Source organism: Propithecus coquereli, unplaced genomic scaffold (genome assembly GCF_000956105.1).
Source record: "Propithecus coquereli isolate 6110/MARCELLA unplaced genomic scaffold, Pcoq_1.0 Scaffold67, whole genome shotgun sequence".
NCBI classification, from domain to species: Eukaryota; Metazoa; Chordata; class Mammalia; order Primates; family Indriidae; genus Propithecus; species Propithecus coquereli.
The window spans coordinates 9,404,912-9,425,057 of NW_012152729.1; the positions used below are offsets into that span (position 1 = coordinate 9,404,912).

At 36.5% G+C, this 20,146-nt stretch overlaps 1 protein-coding gene across 1 annotated transcript in view; it reads left to right on the forward strand.

The window, feature by feature from the left end:
* Positions 1-20,146, forward strand: part of CDH8 (cadherin 8, type 2) — a 392,490-nt gene that overhangs the window by 132,269 nt on the left and 240,075 nt on the right. The window contains exon 2 of the mRNA XM_012660463.1: positions 59-353. Within this exon, the coding sequence (XP_012515917.1) occupies positions 59-353 (295 nt within the window). The remainder of the gene's footprint in view (positions 1-58; positions 354-20,146) is intronic.

The window sequence follows — 20,146 nt, forward strand, 5'->3', positions numbered from 1 at the left end:
TAAAAAAAATAACTTTGCAGATTGCTCCATCACTAACGAATGCCACTTTTCATTTTAGCTACACACAGACCTGGATCCTGGGAGCAAAAAAATTAAGTATATCCTATCAGGCGATGGAGCTGGGACAATCTTTCAAATAAATGATGTAACTGGAGATATCCATGCTATAAAAAGACTTGACCGAGAGGAAAAGGCTGAGTACACCCTAACAGCTCAGGCAGTGGACTGGGAGACGAGCAAACCTCTCGAGCCTCCATCTGAATTTATTATTAAAGTTCAAGACATCAACGACAACGCACCGGAGTTTCTTAATGGACCCTATCACGCTACTGTGCCAGAAATGTCCATTTTGGGTATGTATGCTTCCGATTTCACAGAACTATTAAGAGTCATCTTTAAAATAGCTCCTGGCATCAAGGATGGTGTATTGGGGAATAAGAGACATTTATTACCGTCTTATCTCTAATTTGCATTTCCAAATCCCCCTTTTTGGCCTAAGTTCCGCAGCTCAATAGCTTTAGTCCCTTAGTAATAGGAACTGACGGAGGAGCAATTTTATTAAAATATCTCTCCTTACACGACAATACTTCAATAGGCTGAATTTATATTCCTCTCGTGGACTTTGAGTATTGTTACTGAGGCGGATTTATCAAGATTTGTTCCAACATGCCAAGCTAATCCTATTGATATTTGCTTGATGTTTAATTATTTGTTTGTGTATATTCACATGCAGATGCAGCATATAGAGAAACAGAAAGCTATCTAGGTCTGTAGTGAGCCAGATACTGGATTGAGCTGGGGGGCGGAGGCTGGAGTGGATTAGGCTATCACCGTTACCAAAGAGAGTTCTGTTTTTGTGTCTATCTTAATTGAATGTTTTTTAGGAGCTACTGCTATCACCATTGACCTACCCCCACTTTTTCTGAGCCATTGAAGCATCCATTACATTTTACAGAAATATATATATTTCAAAACATGATTTTAATCTTTTCCCCCTTTTTCGAGCTTGCTTATCCATCCCCAAACCCTAGCCTTGATATAGGAAACTTCTGACCCCAGACGTTATATAATAAAAGGAAGGATTTTAGATTTCTTTTTGTCTGTCAAAAGCAGTAGGCAGCATCCAAAATTCAAAAGATACGTTTACAAAAGTAATTTTCTATATATGTAATACATACCCTGATTTGTTTCAAATTACATTTAAGACAACCTATAAGGCCTCATGCCATGCAGTGACATCGCGTAAGTTAGAAGTAGGTGAACATGATAAGGCACATAAAAAACACAGGTAGAGATACAAATTGAAGGTCAGAATTAGGTAAATACAGACACGAACATTTACCATGTCAAGCCCAAAAATTTGACCTTGAATTATCTGCCAGAGAAAAACTTGATCAAGAACTCTATTCCCAGGTAACTGCTCAAGAAAATTACAAATACTTAAATATAAACACCAGGAAGAAATATATGGCTGAATAATGTCCTCAACAACATCTTTACTGTAGATTCAAATAAAGGCTAGATATTGATTATGGTTTTCAAGGCTAAATTTGTGACCATTATTAGGAGGTATAGTACAGAATGTCCTTACCTTCCCAATGTGGTCTTGACATTTTATTTTAGGAATCCAGTGAGATACTAGTGTGTGTGTTTGTGTGTGTGTGTGTGTGTGTGTGTGTGTGTGTGTGTGTTTGTAACATTCCTCATGGAAATTAGTTGGGATTTAAATTTTAAATAAAGAAAAATTCTTGGTAGAACAAGTGCCTTAATTTGCAAGTAACTTTTTCTCATGCATTTCTGAGAAAGGGAATATCTTGATTTTTCTCCTTGACTTGATCTGCTCCTTTTGTGTTTGAATGGCTTTCCCTTATTTTGTCGTTTACGCTTTAAGATTATTTTGTTCCTCATAGTTCTTTTTCCTTCTTCTCATTGCCTTTTCCTATTCTTCCTTTCTCAGCCTTCTCCTCTTAGTCTTCCTCCTCCTCCTGCTGTTTCTCTCTTTTTTCCCCTCCTCCTCTCCTTTCCTGTCTCCTTTCCTCAACTGCCTTTCCTGGTCAGCCCATGGTTTAGCCACCTGTTTACCGTGGATGGCTTTAAAATCATATGCCCTGCTTCATCTGCTGATTAAGTTGGTCACCCACATTCCAGTTGCTTCAGGAACACTTTCACCTGGATATCCAATTAGGCTCAAATCCCACATTAAAAATCAACTCATTAATTTTTCTTATGAAATTATATGTTTCTGCTTTCTGACTTCTATGACTTTATCAATGATTCCAAAACACTCTAATATCCCATGTACCAAATATAAGAGATACTGTTGAATCTTTTTTCTCTCATTAAGCCTCAGCAGTATCTTGCCTATTTAATCCCTAATTCTAGTCACTCCTGACTATAACGTAATTTATTTATTTATTTTTTTGAGACAGGGTCTTGCTTTGTCCCCTGGACTAGAGTGCAGTGGAGTCTTCATAGCTCACTGCAAAGCTCAAACTCCTGGGCTTCAGCAATCCTCCTGCCTCAGCCTTCAGAGTAGCTAGGACTACAGGTGAGAGCCACCACACCAGGTTAATTTTTCTATTTTTTTGCAGAGATGGGGGTCTCACTCTTGCTCAGGCTGGTCTAGCACTCCTGACCTCAAGCAATCTTCCCGCCTGGGCCTCCCTAAGTGCTAGGATTACAGACATGAGCCATTGAGCTGGCCTGCAATGTAATCTTAATGCATCATTTCATTTCATTCTTATGACCACCTTCCTGGATCAGATTTTAATGCCTCCACTGGATTATAGATTGTCTCAGTAATGTTCCAAATTAGTATGTTTGATTCTGACCATGTTACTTCTTAGCTAATCTATGTATATATTTATGCTGGGAAAAAAATCTCCCTTAGGTTCCATAAGTGTTCATTTTTCATAGAATTGTTCCCTAGCTCCTTAACCAAGGGAATTTTTTATAGCCTGACTTCATTTGATCTCCTTTCTTACCTACCTACAACATGACTTCGGTAGACATACTCAGCAAATCAAAAGGGATTTCAGGTCTTCATATCTTACCCATATATTTCTTCTGCCAAGACTCTACTTTATCTAGCTCTTATGTAAGGAATTCTATTTTTGTTTATTTATTCCTGCTTATCAAAACTGAATTGCTTCTTTATGGCTGGCTGAGATGATGCTTTTTCTAGGGAAACTTCTATGACTTTCTGGCAGGAAGTTATCTCCTTACCATCACCCCTACCACAAAAAAGAAACACAAATAAGCAAAAAACACCTCCATCTTTGCACTTCTTTTGGATTCTGAAGCACAAACAAGAACTGAGAAACACTATATTTATTTTTCTTATTGTTTGGTCAAGTCATTTAGGTCAGAGAACTTGCCTAATTCATCTTTTCGCCCAAATTAGAGTAAGATGGTTTTAAAAAACTTTTGCCGCCCACGATACATACAGCACACTTTATCTTAATTGCTAACAAACAGTGAACAAGGAAGATGTTATTTTTGCATCATTATTATGATTTCTACATCTTCATGCCAAGTCTGTATCTATTAATTGTAAATGTGTTAGAGACTCCCGTTTCTGTGTATATAAGTCATGTCCCTGATAGATATGCTGAGAAAGAAAACCCTAGAAACTTTTTCAAATGTCAAGGCCATTCTCAGCAAAGAAAGAATTTTAAAAATATCATTAGCTACATAATGAAGTGTTTATGTATGCCGGTAAATATATGAATATATGTATTTTTTTCTCCATCTGAATTTTTTTTTTGCTAAGAAAGTAGACACTTAAATAATCCACACTAACATATATGCAGCTCTATCTATATCTATATATATTTAAATCTTTAGCCTGTGATATGTCTTCTAAAAATCACAGGGAATGTGTTAAAATTCAGGTGTGACTTTGAATCCAGGTTCTATCCTTTATTATATGGTTTACTTTGAAGTTCAGGGAGGTTGTTGCCTATTTTCTTTGGCTACAATGCAAAGATAATAATTTCCATCTTACTTTCGTTGTGTGAGAGTTGCATAATAATATATAAGGTAAGGGTATAGCATAAAGCAACTAAGTGTTCCATAATTGATTGTTGTGGTTTTTAAAATTATTTTTATTAATCTGTTCCCCACCTTGCCTTCGGACCTTTCCTTACGTGTCGATTTTATGCATGGGGTGTCTGGTTTCTATTTGACTCCAGCCTCTCTGGTTAAAGGAAGCAGAGGCAGCTGCACTATTTTATTGTCAAGTGTGAATTATTCCCTTCATTTCTCATGAAGGTGAATTCCAGGATGAAGGTCGACTACCATCTCCTTTTTCTCCCTGGTACCACTGTTCTCTCTTAGCCTGTCTCTTCCCTCCCCTCCTTCCTTCTTTCATTTTTCTTCCTCTGCTACTGCAGAAATGCCAGCACATGCACCTGTGTGCCCCAAGGAAAGCCAGCAAAGGCTGAGGAGTGGGGGGGGGTTCATTGTTCAGAAAGTGAAAAATAAAATTCTAATTCAGAAATTTACCAATATTAAATTGAAATGAATATGATGTTCAAGAACTGTCTGCCAGTTGACAAGCTGTCAAGACAAAACACACATATATATTTGCCCAAATGGCAGCCAAATTATTTTAGAAATATCTTATTTGGAAGCTGAAGACACAGTTCTTTTATATTCTACTGCGAATTTCATAACTTGATGAGAATTCACTTTTATAGCAATACTGCATAAATAGAGGCGTGTGAGCTTGTCTGATTTTAAATGTGGATCTCACACTAGCATTGTTGAAGTCAGTGTTTTAATGAAAATTTGCTACATTTATTAAGTTCCAGATATTTTAAATAGAAATTTTTAATGTTATTGTATATTAGGGTGAGGAGTGTTTTAACCCTGATTGTTCATCTAAACCTGGGGTTGAGTAAAATGAAATTTCATTTGACTTTGACTTAGATTTTCAGGTTATTTGGCTCCAAATCTGACTTTTTGTGTAAGTGACATAACCCATCTAAGCTTTCCTTTATCTGTATAGCATATATAGCAATCCCTGCCTAAAAGTATGTTTTGAAAAATTCAGTGATTATATTTAAAGTACTAACTACTTGGCCTACTAGACTTAACTTTATGCTTCAAAATACACATATTGGAACAAATTCTGTTTTATTCAAAAGGGTCTATTAGTGAAGGTGGGAGTAAAAGGGTGAGAAAGAGAGGAGAGCTTAAGTTGGTATACATTATTGCATTGTTATGTGCACAGTTATATAAAACATAACACTGGGAGTTTCTTAGTTTCCTTTGAGAACCAGGGCTTCTTTAATGATGATCGATATGTACTGAGGAATTACTATGTGCCAGAAGCTGTGTTAAACATTTCTAGTTTGCACAACAATTCTATAACATTAATACCAACATTAGTTTCTCGTCATTATTTTAAATCAGAAAAATGGGGAAAATATTAACAATAACTAACATAAAGCCAGATATTAAGTGGAGGGGCTGAGATTAAAATCAAGACATCTGGCTTTACCTCCCATGGGCTTAACCAGTATGCTCTACTGATCTTTGATACGATCTCTAGAGAATTCTGTTTATATGAGCATGATGATTCTGCTGCATATTTATAGTAGTTAATGTTTTTCCAAGGTGGAAGAGCTCTGGAGGTCAGCATACTTTGCAAATTAAATTTTAAGAACTGAGAGGGGAGTTGGATAAGAAGTTTGAGAGAGGTGGCAATGCACAATTTTCAAAATAGGATTAAAGTACCTTAAAAATGTCACAATAATACATCGTATAGAATTTCGAATAATAATAAAAAATAATTAAGAGCCATGGGGTGAGTGACTGGGGCTGAAACACTGCTGAATGTATTAAAGATAAAGACTAATGAGAGTAAATTCTTTATTTATTAATACCAATGTTTCCAATGCTTTTATTTATCTATTTATTTATTTATTTTTTAAATTTCAGAATATTGTGGGGGCAGAAATGTTTGGGTTACATATATTACCTTTGCCCCACCCAAGTCAGAGCTACAAGTGTGTCCATCCCCCTGAAAGTGCTCACTGTACCCTGAGGTGTGAATATACCCATCCCCTCCTAAATGGACTCTGGGTTTCCTAATGGTGAATGCAAAAGTAGAATGCATGTTTCACCAAAAAAAAAACATATATTAATTGAAATTTTAGAAGACAGTTAAGAAATGGCTTAGTAAATACATAGTTGAAAAAGGCAAATCTCAGTACTTATCCCTGAAGAGGTTATGGAAGTCAGTACTCGATATACCAGAACTCTTAGTCTCCTTGAAAAATGACTAAGCCAAATGAAAAACATTACAATGATTAAATAATTTCAGTCTTTTTCCTTCTGAAAAACGTGGCTATGTGTTATTCTTGTTCTCCTGTATTTTATTACTACTCATATTATGCCTTTTCTTTGTGTATGTGTCCTTTTAGGGTAACCATCCTCACTTCTTCTTTTGGAGGAAGACCCATAGAAATTACATACTATTTCTTTTATGTTTTTTCTCTTTAATGTAGTAGAAATTTAACCTTAAAGTTGCAAATGTCATCCAAATATATTATTCGTGAACCATTTGAGAATAAGTTGCTGATATTTTGCCTCATCCCCTCAGTAAGCCCTCCCCCATGGATGTTTTTCCATGCTGCCACAAAACAGCCACTAAAATTAGGAAACTAATATTAGCACACCACTGCTAACAAATGTACAGACCTCAGTCAAATGTCTCCAATTGTTCCAATAACATCCTTTTATAGTAAAAGGATCATACTCAAGACCACACTTGCAGAGGACGCTTACAATTTGGAAGATACCTTTACTCTTTTCTTCACTTTCATGACCTTTATACTTGACTATTATGAAATGATTATTTTATAGAATTGCTTAGTTAGGATTTTCTGATGTTTCTTTGAGATTAGATTCAGAATATGCATTTTTGACAAAACTAACCCAGATAATACCTCACTGATTTGTATAAGGTTGTACAAAATTTCGATTTATTCCATTATTAGTGACAATAATTTTGAGCACCTCATTAAGGAGTTATCTGCCATGTGTCACCATTGTAGAGCTAATCTTTTTTTCTTTTTGTGCTTAATACTTTGTGGGAAGATACTTAGAATTTACATAAAAATTGTATTCCAGATGAAACTACTAATCCAAAATTTTAACATCTATTGAAGTTTGCTGAATTAATGATTCCTGTGAGAGCTGCCAAGTGGTGATTTTCTCAATTCCATCATTCCATCTACATTTATCAGTATTCTTCTACAAGGAAAAGCTTTCTCTTCTTCCCACTTATTTGTTTGTGTATTTATTCACATTAGTTTTGAATTTTATATTTCTGTTTTATTTAATGAGTTACAGCAGTTTATTTGAATTATTTATCTTGATGCTCTGATTACCTCAGTCTCTGCCATGATATGTCCTTGGAGCTGATTCTTTGTCTTATTCACACGCCTCCATCATTCTTTGGGTACTTTCTTAGTGAAGCCCTAGAATTAAACACAAAGATTTACACAAGATTTATATGAAAATATCTGGTTCCACCTAAAGAAGAATTGTACTTACATACCAAAGTCTGGGTATCAGTAGTGTTAATTACTATTGGGCTGTCACTGTTCCCAAACCTTCTCAAAGGACAAGGCTGAGCTAAGAAAGCCATGGGAGCATGCACACATGCACACACACACACACACACACACACACACACACACACACACTGATCTATCTGTACTGGGCTGAATAGTAGTGCCCAAAATTTTATGTCCATTCAGAGCCTTAGAGTGTCACCTTACTTGGAAGTAGAGTCTTTGCAGATATAATTAGTTAATTGAGATCATACTGGGTTAGATTGGCCCCTAAATCCAGTAATTGGTGTCCTTATAAAAAGTCTATGTAAAGACACAGACACACACAGGGAAGAAGGCCATATGAAGATGAAGGCAGAGATTGGAGTTATGCCACCAAAGCCAAGAAATGCCAGGAGCTACAATAGCTGGAAAGCGTGTGGAGGAATGAATTCCTGGAACCAACATGGAAGGTGTTGGACCTGGTAACATCTTGACTTTGGACTCCAGACCTGTAAGGGAATGAATTCTTGTTTTAAGCAACTCAATTTGTAATAATTTGTCACTGCAGCCTGAGGAAACTGATGCATTTTCTATCTATCTGTTATTTAATAAAAACCACGAGTTCACCTCTGTAATTTCAATTCTAAAATAGTGCCACAGGGTTCATTTTGATTATTTTTCCCCTTCTGTCATGGTGAAAAACCTGAGTCTCTTTATTCATAATATATTTATTAATTGGATAAGTCATCTGTGAAGTGACTTATCTCCATTTGCTCTCTCTCTCCATCCCCTGCTCCCCCACACAAATACGTACCTACTCTCCCACTCTTCCTCCACCTCCTCACCCTCATGCGGAGTCCCATCTAGCCCAACCCACACCTGGTGGCATTTGGATTGAACTGTTCAGGCAGAGGTAGGCAGTCAGGAATGGCAGCAGGAAACTACACAATACTCTCTACTTTTATTTTTCTATATTTCTCAATTGTTTCTTATTATATAATAGAACTATGGCAATATTTTCTAATCTGTATTCAACATTGGTTTAGTGTGAAAAAAGTCAAATGTATTTAGCATACACTCAATTAAAGAAAGTAAAATTATTTTTCCTGTTTCAGTCTTTAAAGTATTAACATATCATAATTTGATATATTCATACTATCTACTCTTTTGGAGATTTAGACATATTATATGTTTCTTTTGGAGATTCAAATTCATTTATATCAGCCCAGAAACCATTTTTAAAAAAGTATCTTGAAGCATTACAGAATTCGACTCTACAAAAGCTCTAGAAACACACATCTAATGAGAATACATTTTTGGTTCTATGCATGGTCACATGTTAATTTAGCATGCAGCTAAATAGTGAAATTTGCAGTTTCTAAAATGTGAATTGTAAATTTTGATGACTGCAGCTTACATGGATTAGCTTGCTATTCTTACCATTGCCCAGTACATATTTTAGCCCTCCCCCCAAATAAAGAATAGTCCCAAAGTAATAAAGTGATTCATTCCCATATTATTATTTTCTTATTAAACAAATAACTTATGTCACATGGGTTCAAAAGATCAAAGGATGTACGTACTGACAAACTGTCTTAAACCTAACACACTACTTTTTTATAATTTAGAGGTTGTGGCTTTCTTTCTCTCTCTAGGCTGGATTTTAAAAGGATTCAGCAGTATTTCTCTATTTTTAAAGGAGAGATGCAAAGTGAGAAAGGGGAAAAAATATATCTTGATGGATTTGATTATATTTTTTGTCTTGTTTGATTCAGAATGACGAACAAAATTGAAATTCTTTAGGAAAATATGGGCGGGAAATCATGAGGATTGAGATAAACACTCTCAAAAGAAATCCAGCTGCTATACCTGGTATGAATGCCTATAACAGCTGTGCTTCCAAAACTCTGCGATGGACTGTGGATTCTGTAGTTTCTCTTCTGCATAAAGAAGCTAAACCTCCATTAGGCATGTGTAGGCAGTTGGTATAATAGCTGAATCTTATTTTTAAAAACATCTTATAGTGAAAGTGAAACAACGGTTTCCAAAATGTGGACTTTGGTTGTTCCCAAGGGTCTCCCTAAATGGTCTATGTTTTAGAAATCATCAGAATATCCAAAAGGAAACGTTGGTGACAGTTAACTGTGAGGGGTGTCTAACATGCATTAGTCTTCCAAGAGGCATTATGTTTTCTATATTGTGGCTGTAAAGAAGCTTAGGAAACAACAATGGAAATATAAACAAGGTTTGTCTTAATAACTTGTGTGATGGGGACGCTCCTTTCATCCAGTTTTGCTTTAATGCTTGTCCTTTTGTACTCCCGAAATTCTGATATTACATTTCATTAATCAATTAATTGATAACATAAAAATGCAATTGACCAATTTTATTGTTTCTAACAGATTGATGTTTTTAAGAGATCGACTCATATACCTGATCTCTTCAATTGTAACATTCTTTGGTTTAAGCCTCAACATTATGTATATTTTATATCTATCTATCTATCTATCTATCTATACAATACAATAATAATATAGACTAGTTAGGGAAATGTATTGTAATTTTATAGAAATACTACTTTCAGGCTGGGTGGGGTGGCTCATGCCTGTAACCCTAGCACTCTGGGATGCTGAGGTGGGAGGATCACTTGAGGTCAGGAGTGTGAGACCAACTTGGGCAAGAGTGAGACCCCCCCTCTCTATTAAACAAACAAACAAACAAAAAAGAAAACAACACTGCTTTCAGTCATTTTGAAAACAGTTAAAATTCTAGAACTATACATCATGGGGCTGTCTCAACATCCTCAGATCCACCTACCTTGGGATCCCTTTACCAACATAAACTAGGTGTTTTCAGTGGACTCTTCCTCTGAAATTGATCTATGGACTTGGGAATTTTAAATAAGCAGCAGAAAATCTTCGTATTATTTCTAGAAGACAAATTTTCAATCTTTAGCCCATAAATGTTCATCATCGTGACATAAATCACAAGAAAATGTGATGAAAAACCTCATTTGAAGCCGGGTGCAGTGGCTTCACCTGTAATCCTAGCACTTTTGGGAGGCTGAGGGGGGAGGATGGCTTGAGCTCAGTCAAGAGTTTGAGACCAACCTGAGCAAGAGTGAGACCCCGTCTCTACAAAAAATAGAAAAATTAGCCAGGCATGGTGGCATGCACCTCTCGTTCCAGCTGCTGTGCAGGCTGAGGCAGGTGGATCGCTGGAGCCCAGGAGTTTGAGGTTGCAGTGAGCTATGATGATGCCACTGCGCTCTAGGCCGGATGACGGAGCAAGACCCTGAAAAGAAAGGAAGGAAGGAAGGAAGGAAGGGAGGGAGGAAGGGAGGAAGGGAGAAAGAAAGACTTCATCTGATTTTTTAGGTGATAATACTTATATCACTTTTGTTCTATAAAATAGAATATTACATAGCAACGTATTGCAAAAAGAGTACAAAAAGTCTGAAATTTGAACCTAGTGAAGAGTTTAACAATCTCTCCCTCTAACCCCACCCCCACAGGTGAACAATGAGCCACTCCGTGTGAAACATGATTTGTTGCCCCAGTTTGATTTAGAAACTTATATCTTCTATTCACACATGTCTGATAATCTGAATTGGTGTTTCAGAGGATTAAAATTAAAGAACTGACTCAGCATTAGGAATATCTAGTTGAAGAGGCAACACTGATGATGTGTCTCAACCTGTGTCCTTAAACCAATTTATCTACATACGTATTAAACGATCGTTTCTAGGCCTATTCACAGCAGTAGGTCATGCTAAAGTTTTGTTTCCCTTTTATTTTTCTTTTTTCTGTTGTATACCTGTGCTAGCTTGTTGGAATTATCTTAAACTCAACTTGATTATCCTAGTGACATCTCTTTAAATTCTTCAGAAATATATTCTCTACTCACTCACAGCTTGGCTCTTGCTATTTCTAAGTACATTGATTAACCTCTTTGAAAATTACAACCCACTTCTCTGTTCTCAGAGAAATGTTCTATGGCCAGCACTTCAACCAGGCCTATCCTGAACTCTTCTGAAGAAAATAAGATATCTACTGCTTTCTGATCAAGGAATGTTCTGATACTTAAAATATTGAAAAGTATTTTCAAATCAGTGAATCTTCACTTATCCTAAGGAGAATGAAAACACTCAAGGAAAACTCGATACTATAGATGGAAGGTTGAGAAACTCAGGTAGGATTCTACCCAGACAATCCCATGATCCTGTTGTCTTTCTTGCTTCTTTGCTTTCATATGAGAATTAATATTCTAGAATTCAACATATTTATTGGTTACAGAAGACAAAAACGCAAATCTTTCTTGTTATTCAAGCTGCATGTGTGCGTAGAGCTCTGTAAATTAGAATCAGCACTCACAATGTTATGAGTTTTTTTTTGTTGTTGTTACATAAGTAGACTAGGAAATCATGAATTAAAAAGAGCTGGAGAGTAAAGCTCATAGAATGTAGCCTTTGCCCACATTCGCTGGTCAGAGAAATGAATTAACTACATGTCAGGGCAGCTCTGAAATATATATTTGTGAAATTCTGAAGCTTTGGTTGAAAATGAATGCGGGACACCTTTGTCAATGTATTTTTGGTGTGTGACATGCTTTTCTCAGAACCTTGCCTCTCACAGCCAGTGGGAGTTTCCTCGAGTCTCTATGTATGCATGTGTTATTATTACAGTAACTGTGATATATGTGTATCATAGGCATTATAGAACTTTCTGGATTCACTGGACTTTGAAGATTGTCATTTGAAATTTAGACTCAAATGCATTAATTATTTGGTTGATTAGCAATCATAGTTTTGTGAGTTTGATGGCATTTTTTTCTACTCTCCCCACCTGTAATTTCTCACATATATATTTATGCATATATGCATTTGATGTATAATTAGACATCCTAACAAAAAGACAAAAAATAGTTACAATATGAGGCTGTAGGTGATGGAGGATGTTCACCACATAAAGTTAAATGTTTTTGAAATAAGTATTGAAATGGCTATACATTATTCCTTCTGAAATCCAAAGCAATGTCATTAGCCTAAGGCTAGCATAATAAATAATTTTACTACTTCCTTGGGATTAATATTTAATAAATGTTTGTCCTGGATGCTATCCTAAGCACTGTACATATACACTCATTTAATCTGTCCACAATCTTATAGGGTGAATTTTATTATTCTTATTTTACAAATGAGAAAACTGAGGCACAAAACCATAGCATGACTCACTCAAGGTCTTATTGCTGAGAAGACTAGGAACTCCCCGTGAGACAAACCAAACCACTAACAGTCTACAGATTAAAGAATTTATTACAGGGATTTGAATTTATACATTTTATGTAAAGCAGAGAAAGCAATCTACACAATGATGCTGCTTCTGCCTCGGGTGATGGGAAGGAAGGCTGGAAATGAAGTCGGAAAGATCAGGAATATATTGGAGTCCAAGAGGACAAACTGGAACCCATGAAGACAACCTGGAACTTACATCTGGCTCTCATACCTCAACTGATTATGCTTTGGGTAACCTGTAGGAGAAGCTGGTGCCCTTTGTCATAGAGCTTTACACATACCTGGCCCAGGACTTGGGGAATCTAAAGGAACAAATGCTATAGGAGCTGAAGATGCTGTGAGCTTGGGTGCTACTTCGTGCCAACATGGTGAGCTTGCAGATCTGCCGAACCATGCATGAGCTGCCCCAATGCCTGATGCCCAAATGCACTTTGTGTCTGCTGTCTACCCTTCTGCCTTCAAAATCTCATGCCAAACCTAACCAGTACAATACAAAGAAGGGAGTTCTAGAATAGAATTCCAGTCCAGCTAAAATGATAGAGAACATAGCCATGATAGATAAATTTTTTATTTAGCATCTCTTATAGGCTAGGTACATGTAAAACACTATAGATTTTTAGAGGGGGCAGTATATATGTCAAGCATTATTGTTGTATATTATACATGATATAATTATTACATATCATATTGGTCAAGTATTATTATCACCTTTTTAACAGTAAAAAGTGTAAATAAAGTGGGCTTTTGTTGGGGGCTGAATTATGTTCCCTCAAAAGTCCTATGTTGAAACCCTAACCCTTAGGACCTCCCAGCATGATTGTGTTTGGAGATAGGCTCTTTAAAGAAGCAATTGAAGTTAAATGAAGTCATATGGTGGGCACTAATCCAGTGTGAGCGGTGTCCTTACAAGAAGGGGAAATTTGGACACACAAAGAGGCACCAGGGGCACATGTCCACAGAGGGGCTACCATGTGAAGGGGCAGTAGGAGGGAGGCCATCTGCAAGCCAAACAGAGAGCTCAGGAGGAACAAAGACCTTTCTTCCTTCCTTTCTTCCTTCCTTCCTTCCTTCCTTCCTTCCTTCCTTCCTTCCTTCCTTCCTTCCTTCCTTCCTACTTTTCTTTCTTCTCTTTCTTTCACTCATGGTTCTTTTTAATACTTTGAGTTATAATTTAATATAACTTTATTTTCTTGCTTATTCCACCCACCTCCCCAGTTTTGGCTATTGGGAACTCTTTTAATTGGCTTCTCTGTCCCTTTGGCAGAACCCCATCTTTTTTTTTTTTTTTTTAACATATTTTAGCACTTCCTTACTTTCTTGTACTACAAGATGCTCTGGGCTCATGTTGCATACTTATTACCCTGATTCTAGAATTAGCCATTTCTCCAAGGAGTCCTGGTTCCTTTCATTGGAGAATAGTGTTAGAAACCAAGGTCTGGGCACTCGGTATACTTTTTTGCTACCGGTTTTCCTTTGCTTCTAGGTCCCCCCAGCTGATAAAGCAAGGACAAATATATGTGGATATACTAACCGTTCTGCCATCCAAGTACCTAATTGTTTCATTACAGTATGTATGTGATCCTTTCCCTCTCAACCCCCTTCAGTAAGTTTTTAAAAATGTATTTGTAACATAGTTATATAATTTTGTTACAGTTTGCATTCCATCCTGGGAATGCCCAACCTTTTAAATTAAGTTTTGAAATTTACATACATTAAGGTTTACTCTTCGTGCTATGAAGTTCTATGGGTTTTGATAAGTACATAGTAGCATGTACATCACTGTATCATACAGAATAGTTTCACTGCTTTAGAAAGTCCTCTGAACTTTAAAAATTAAATTTCCTCACTTCTTGAGCTTGTGACAACCACTCATCTGTTTATTGCCTGTAGTTTTATATTTTCTAGAATGTCATATAAATGAAATCATATAGTATGCAGAGATTTCACTTAGTAATCTGAATTTAAGATTCACCTATGTTTTTACATTGCTAGATAGTTCATTTCTTCTTACCACTAAATAGTATTCCATGATATGAATTACCATAATTTGTCCACTCATCTATTGAAGGACATTCTGATTGCAACCTGTACTTTTGTGATTATGAATAAATTTGTCATAAACATTTAGGTATAGATTTTTATGTAGACAAAAGTTTTCTTGCTTAAGATTGATTTTGCTATACAGGGTCTTCTCTGGTTCCATATGAAGCATAGAATTATTTTTTCTAGATCTGTGAAGAATGATGTTGTTATTTTAACAGTGACTGCATTGAATCTGTAGGTAACTTTGGGTAGTAAAGACATTTTAACAATGTTGATTCTGCTGACCCAGGAGCATGGTATGTTTTTCCACCTGTTTATGTCCTCTGCTATTTTCTTCCTCAGTGTTTTGTAGTTTTCCCTATAGAGGTCTTTTACAACAATGTATAAGCATTCCCTTTTCTCTATGTTTTGGCCCACATTTGTTACCATTTGTCTTTTTGATAATGGACATTCTAACTAGAGTAAGGTGATATTTCATTGTGGTTTTGATTTGCATTTCCCTAATGATTAGTGATGTTGAACATTTAAAAAAATACATCTGTTGGCCATTTGTATGTCTTCCTTAGAGAAATGTCTATTCAGGTCTTTTTCCCATTTTTTTTTTTTTTATTTCAGGGTATTATGCAGGTACAAAGATTATGGTTACACGTTATGTCTTTGCCTCACCCAAGTGAAGGTTAGAGGCGTGCCCTTCCCCCTACAGTGCTCCCCGTGTCCTTTAGTTGTGGTTACCCACCCCCAATCCCCCTATTCCCTAAAGAGTTCTTTTCCCCATTTTTAAATTAGGAGCTGGGAGAAAAATTTTTTTATAGATCTTGTTTATCAAGTTGAAGAAGTTCTTCTCTATTCCTAATTTGCTGAGAATTATCAGCTAACAAGTGATAAGAAATTTATAATGCAAATTAATCTATGGTTTACAATGTACATGATTACAGTATTACTTGGAGAATTTAACATGTTAAAGAATCTCATTTTAATTAATTTAACCAAAATACTAGCTACAGAAGTCCTACGAACAATGTGTAAAGCACTGTGAAGATATTCCACATTGGTTATCAAGTAGAACAATGGCAGAAAACCTAAAATGGAAAGCATAGAGTCAATTTAGAGGTGAACAGAAGTAGTTGAGTAAGTTCCAATGATCACATTATATGTGGAAAATATCTTAAAATGCAATCAGACCTCAGTGCCTTTGGGAAATGCTTCCAAAGAGGAATTAATTTTTTTCTTTCCTCTACTCAAAATGGGTCCTACTGCCCCTATTCTTTGAAAACGTGGTCATGGACAGTGTGTTCACCAAGACATGTTTACCAATGTTACCCTGTCTATCCCTGCTCTTTGAAAGTTTGTGTGAATAAAGGAATGAATGCAGGAATGAGTATCTTATAGTCAACACCACCTATAGAGAACTTACCTGTTTCAAGACTGCAGTGAACATCCACTGAGTGTCAACCTAACTCATGCTGAGTTTATTCTCCAGTAACTATCCATCTCGCTTTTGACAATGTGATATACCAGCAGCCAGTTTATATTGAGTTTTTTCTGTTCTGGGACCTAGGCAGACAGTTGACCAAATCTAGTTCAATTAGTTTCAACTGCAGGTATTTTCCAAGAAAACTGGGAGGATGTTGAACAGTACCTTTCCAAGTAGCTCAATGTAAAAATAAGTGAACTTGGGCAGCATCAGGTAAACATCATCTTTTCATAGTATGTATTAGAGAAAAAGAGTAAAGCTAGTCTTCATAGAAGTGCAAGGGGATGGAATGGGCAACCAAGGCAAGAAAAATGAGAAACTATGAAACTTGCAGGCTTTTTTAATCTCTGGTTCTAGAAACATACTGAATTTCAGTCAATTCCTATGTCTGGCTTCCATGATACTTCCATCGATCTATAGATGACAACTCAAAAAAGGGAGGGACGTATGTTTCTTAAAAACAAAAATCTCCTAAGAAATATACAGCAGCCTCCTGAATACAGTTGGTGATAATGATAATGAGTTGTCCAGAGGAATTTTAGTCTATTAGAGGGAGAACATAGAAGCATCTTTCTTCCTGGCTATATAGACAGTGTATGAAGATAACACATATTTATACCCATACAAATTTTGTGCAGATTTTTCATTGTATGGGCTTTAAGAATAGACTATCACTCTTGTGTCTTCCTTGTGAAAGATCTTGGCTCTTCGAGGTAAGGCATGGTGTGAATATTAGTACTATGCAGTACATATCTTCAAACTATAATAAGAACAAACTAGGAAGTTTTTTCTTCATCTGCCATCAACTGCTGCACAGATAAAAGCAATGAGCTGTAATGTTAAATGCTTGGGAAAGTTAGAGCCAGAGGTGAGGGTGGGATATCTCTTATACCAGGCTTATAAAAGGATGATGCATCTCCTTGAACTGGGAGAGAGAATGAGAGAAGGAATATTCTCAGTTCAGTATGAAAAAAGACTCCTTGCTGACTGCAATGTCACTCTTCCATCCATTTATATTCACAGATCCTATTAATGGATGCAAGATAAACTACAGTCTTCTGTGCTTTGTTCTTTTATAAATTACTATTAAAGAAAACTAGATGATCAGGACTGAAAACAAAGGACAAAATTCATTTCTGAGCATGTCTTTATTGTCCTTTTCTCACCTTGACAGAATAATCTGAATAATGATAATCACCCCAGGTTTCTTTTTTTTCTTTTCTTGAATTGCTATTCCTGTGTAATTATTAGGGCTGCTGATACCATTAGGTGACAATGAAATAATATCAAACAAATCCCACACATTTATGTATATGTAACAAGTTACAATGTCAAAATTAAATGAAAGGAGAAGTGTTAGTATCCATCTTAAGAGCTGCTCTTAAAGCGTCTCACAGCTCCAATAAACACTACATAAGTGCCCTGTTAGGGCCTTTTTTAGGGAGGCCATTAGTGGAGCAAGCGAGACCATACGACATGAATCTAGCAATGTCTCCACTCCCTGACTGAGCACTAAGGGCATTAGTAACTTAGATGTCTTATTAGCATAGATAGCAATTCTTATTCCTCTTTTGGCTTTTCTACATTTTCTCCTTTTCTTGCTCCCCATATATATTTTAAAATTCTGCATTGAAGTATAATATCCTTCCAGTAAAATGCATATATCATAACAGCACAAGCTGAAAAGATTTGTGTAACCAGCACCCAAATAAAAAATCAGAACAGTGCCAGCCCTACAAATCCATTCCTGTGTTCCCTTCCAGTCACTGTTCCCACAAGAGCAACCAATGTCCCCACTTCTAATAGCATAGATAAGTTTTGTCTGCTTTGTACTTTATATAAATGGACTTTATATACAATGTATGCTTTTATGACTGATTTCTTTCTCTCAATACCCCAAACAGTCTTGTAACGAGGTCTACCAAATTTAAAAGACATCTAAATGAATCAGTGAATATATTCATTCTTATAGTCACTAATCATGTTGACCCTCACTACTCCTTTCCTTCTTTTTCTTCTGGCTCTGTAAGGTGACTTTAATAATAGATACGTTATTGTGGGTGTCCTTTCATTATGTACAGCTGACCCATGAACAACGCTAGGGTTAGGCATGCCAACCTCTTGCTTAGTCGAAAATATATGTATAATTTTGACTCCCTAAAAACTCAACTACTAATAGCCTGCTGACCAGAAGCTTTATCAATAACATAAACAGTCAATTAGCACATATTTTGTATGCTATATGTATTATGTATTGTATTCTCATAATAAAGTAAACTAAAAGAAAGAAAATGTTATTAAGAAAATTAGAAAGAGAAATTATATTTGCTATTCATTAAGTGGAAGTAGATCATCATAGAGGTCATCATCCTTGTGGTCTTCATATTGAGTAAGCTGAAGAGAAGGAGGAGGAGTTGTTCTTGCTGTCTCGGGAGTGGCAGAGGCAGAAGAAAATCCACATCGGAGTAGACCTGCGCAGGTGAAACCTGTGTTGTTCTAGGGTCAACTGTACTTAGCTTAAGGCAGCTAAGGGCGAACTTCCACATTAAGGCTATATTTTAAGTGTATCACCAGCATCATCTCTTAGTTAAGCCAATGGTAAATCCACACCAGTGGAGCATTTTATAGGTCTCTAACCTGCTTCAATCACATCTCACCTTTTTTTCCTAACGGAAATTCACTTATTAAACTACATTTATTACTGAAAACACCACAACAACTCCTACTGTTCTGTCTCCTGCTTTATTTTATAATTTGTTTCTTCAATCACCATTTCTATATTTTCTGTAATTGTCTCAGGAAATATGTACTAGGTGAAAGGAAGGCAGAACTAAGGTAATGAGAGATATTCTCTCTGAAGATTTTAATTGCAGTTGGGAGACAGGCAAAAAGGGCTTTCTGCAATAAGGTCAGGTGTGTGACAGAGTTGCTTTCTCATGGTCGATCGTCCTGAGCCGTGTGGTGGGAGAGGCTGGGAGACGTTCGGCAGTGACAAGGGCATGGAGTAGTTTGTGAGACGATGATGGGGAACAGGTACAACTGACAACATCCAAGGAATCCAGTGGTGACATCAAGTCCAGTGTCTTACAGAAACATGAGGCGTGGCGGTGTTGGAATGTTTTCCAGATCTGTATTGCCTCTCAGTGTGACATGCAGCTGATGCTGAAATGTGGCAAATAAGGAATTTCTTTTAGATGATATCGTGTCTTCAGTCTCCCTCCATGAATCAAACTGACTTAGAAATGAGGAACGTGCTATCTGTTTACGTGAGAAAATGCTCACGACCCACCTCATTTGTTTTCCTTTTGATGCCCAAGTTTCTCCCTGCTATTTAAGAGAAATCCACCTTAAAACAAGAACATTCTTTCCCTTGATGATTCGATATACATGAAGTTGATTTATTTATTGTTCTATTTTAATTTTTGTCATCAGAGGTGAGAGCATAATGGAAAGCATGGGGATAATAATTCAGCAGTCTCCTTTCAAGGAAACTCATTTGTGTAGGATTTAGGCAATGAAATATGAGATTCACTGTATCGTCTTTTATTTTTCTGTAGCTTTAGAAACTTAGGCAGGACATGGGGGTGAATACATTAATCTTATTCAGATATAAGGGATCAAACCTTCAGGCAGTAATGTAAAATAGCCTGTTGTAAAATAGGACTTAATGCACAACATGAGGTGGTAAATGGGGACCCACGTGGGGTAGCAGAGAACAGGTGGACTCTGGAATGTGGGGGCCACTCATTAAACATGCAAACTGAGATA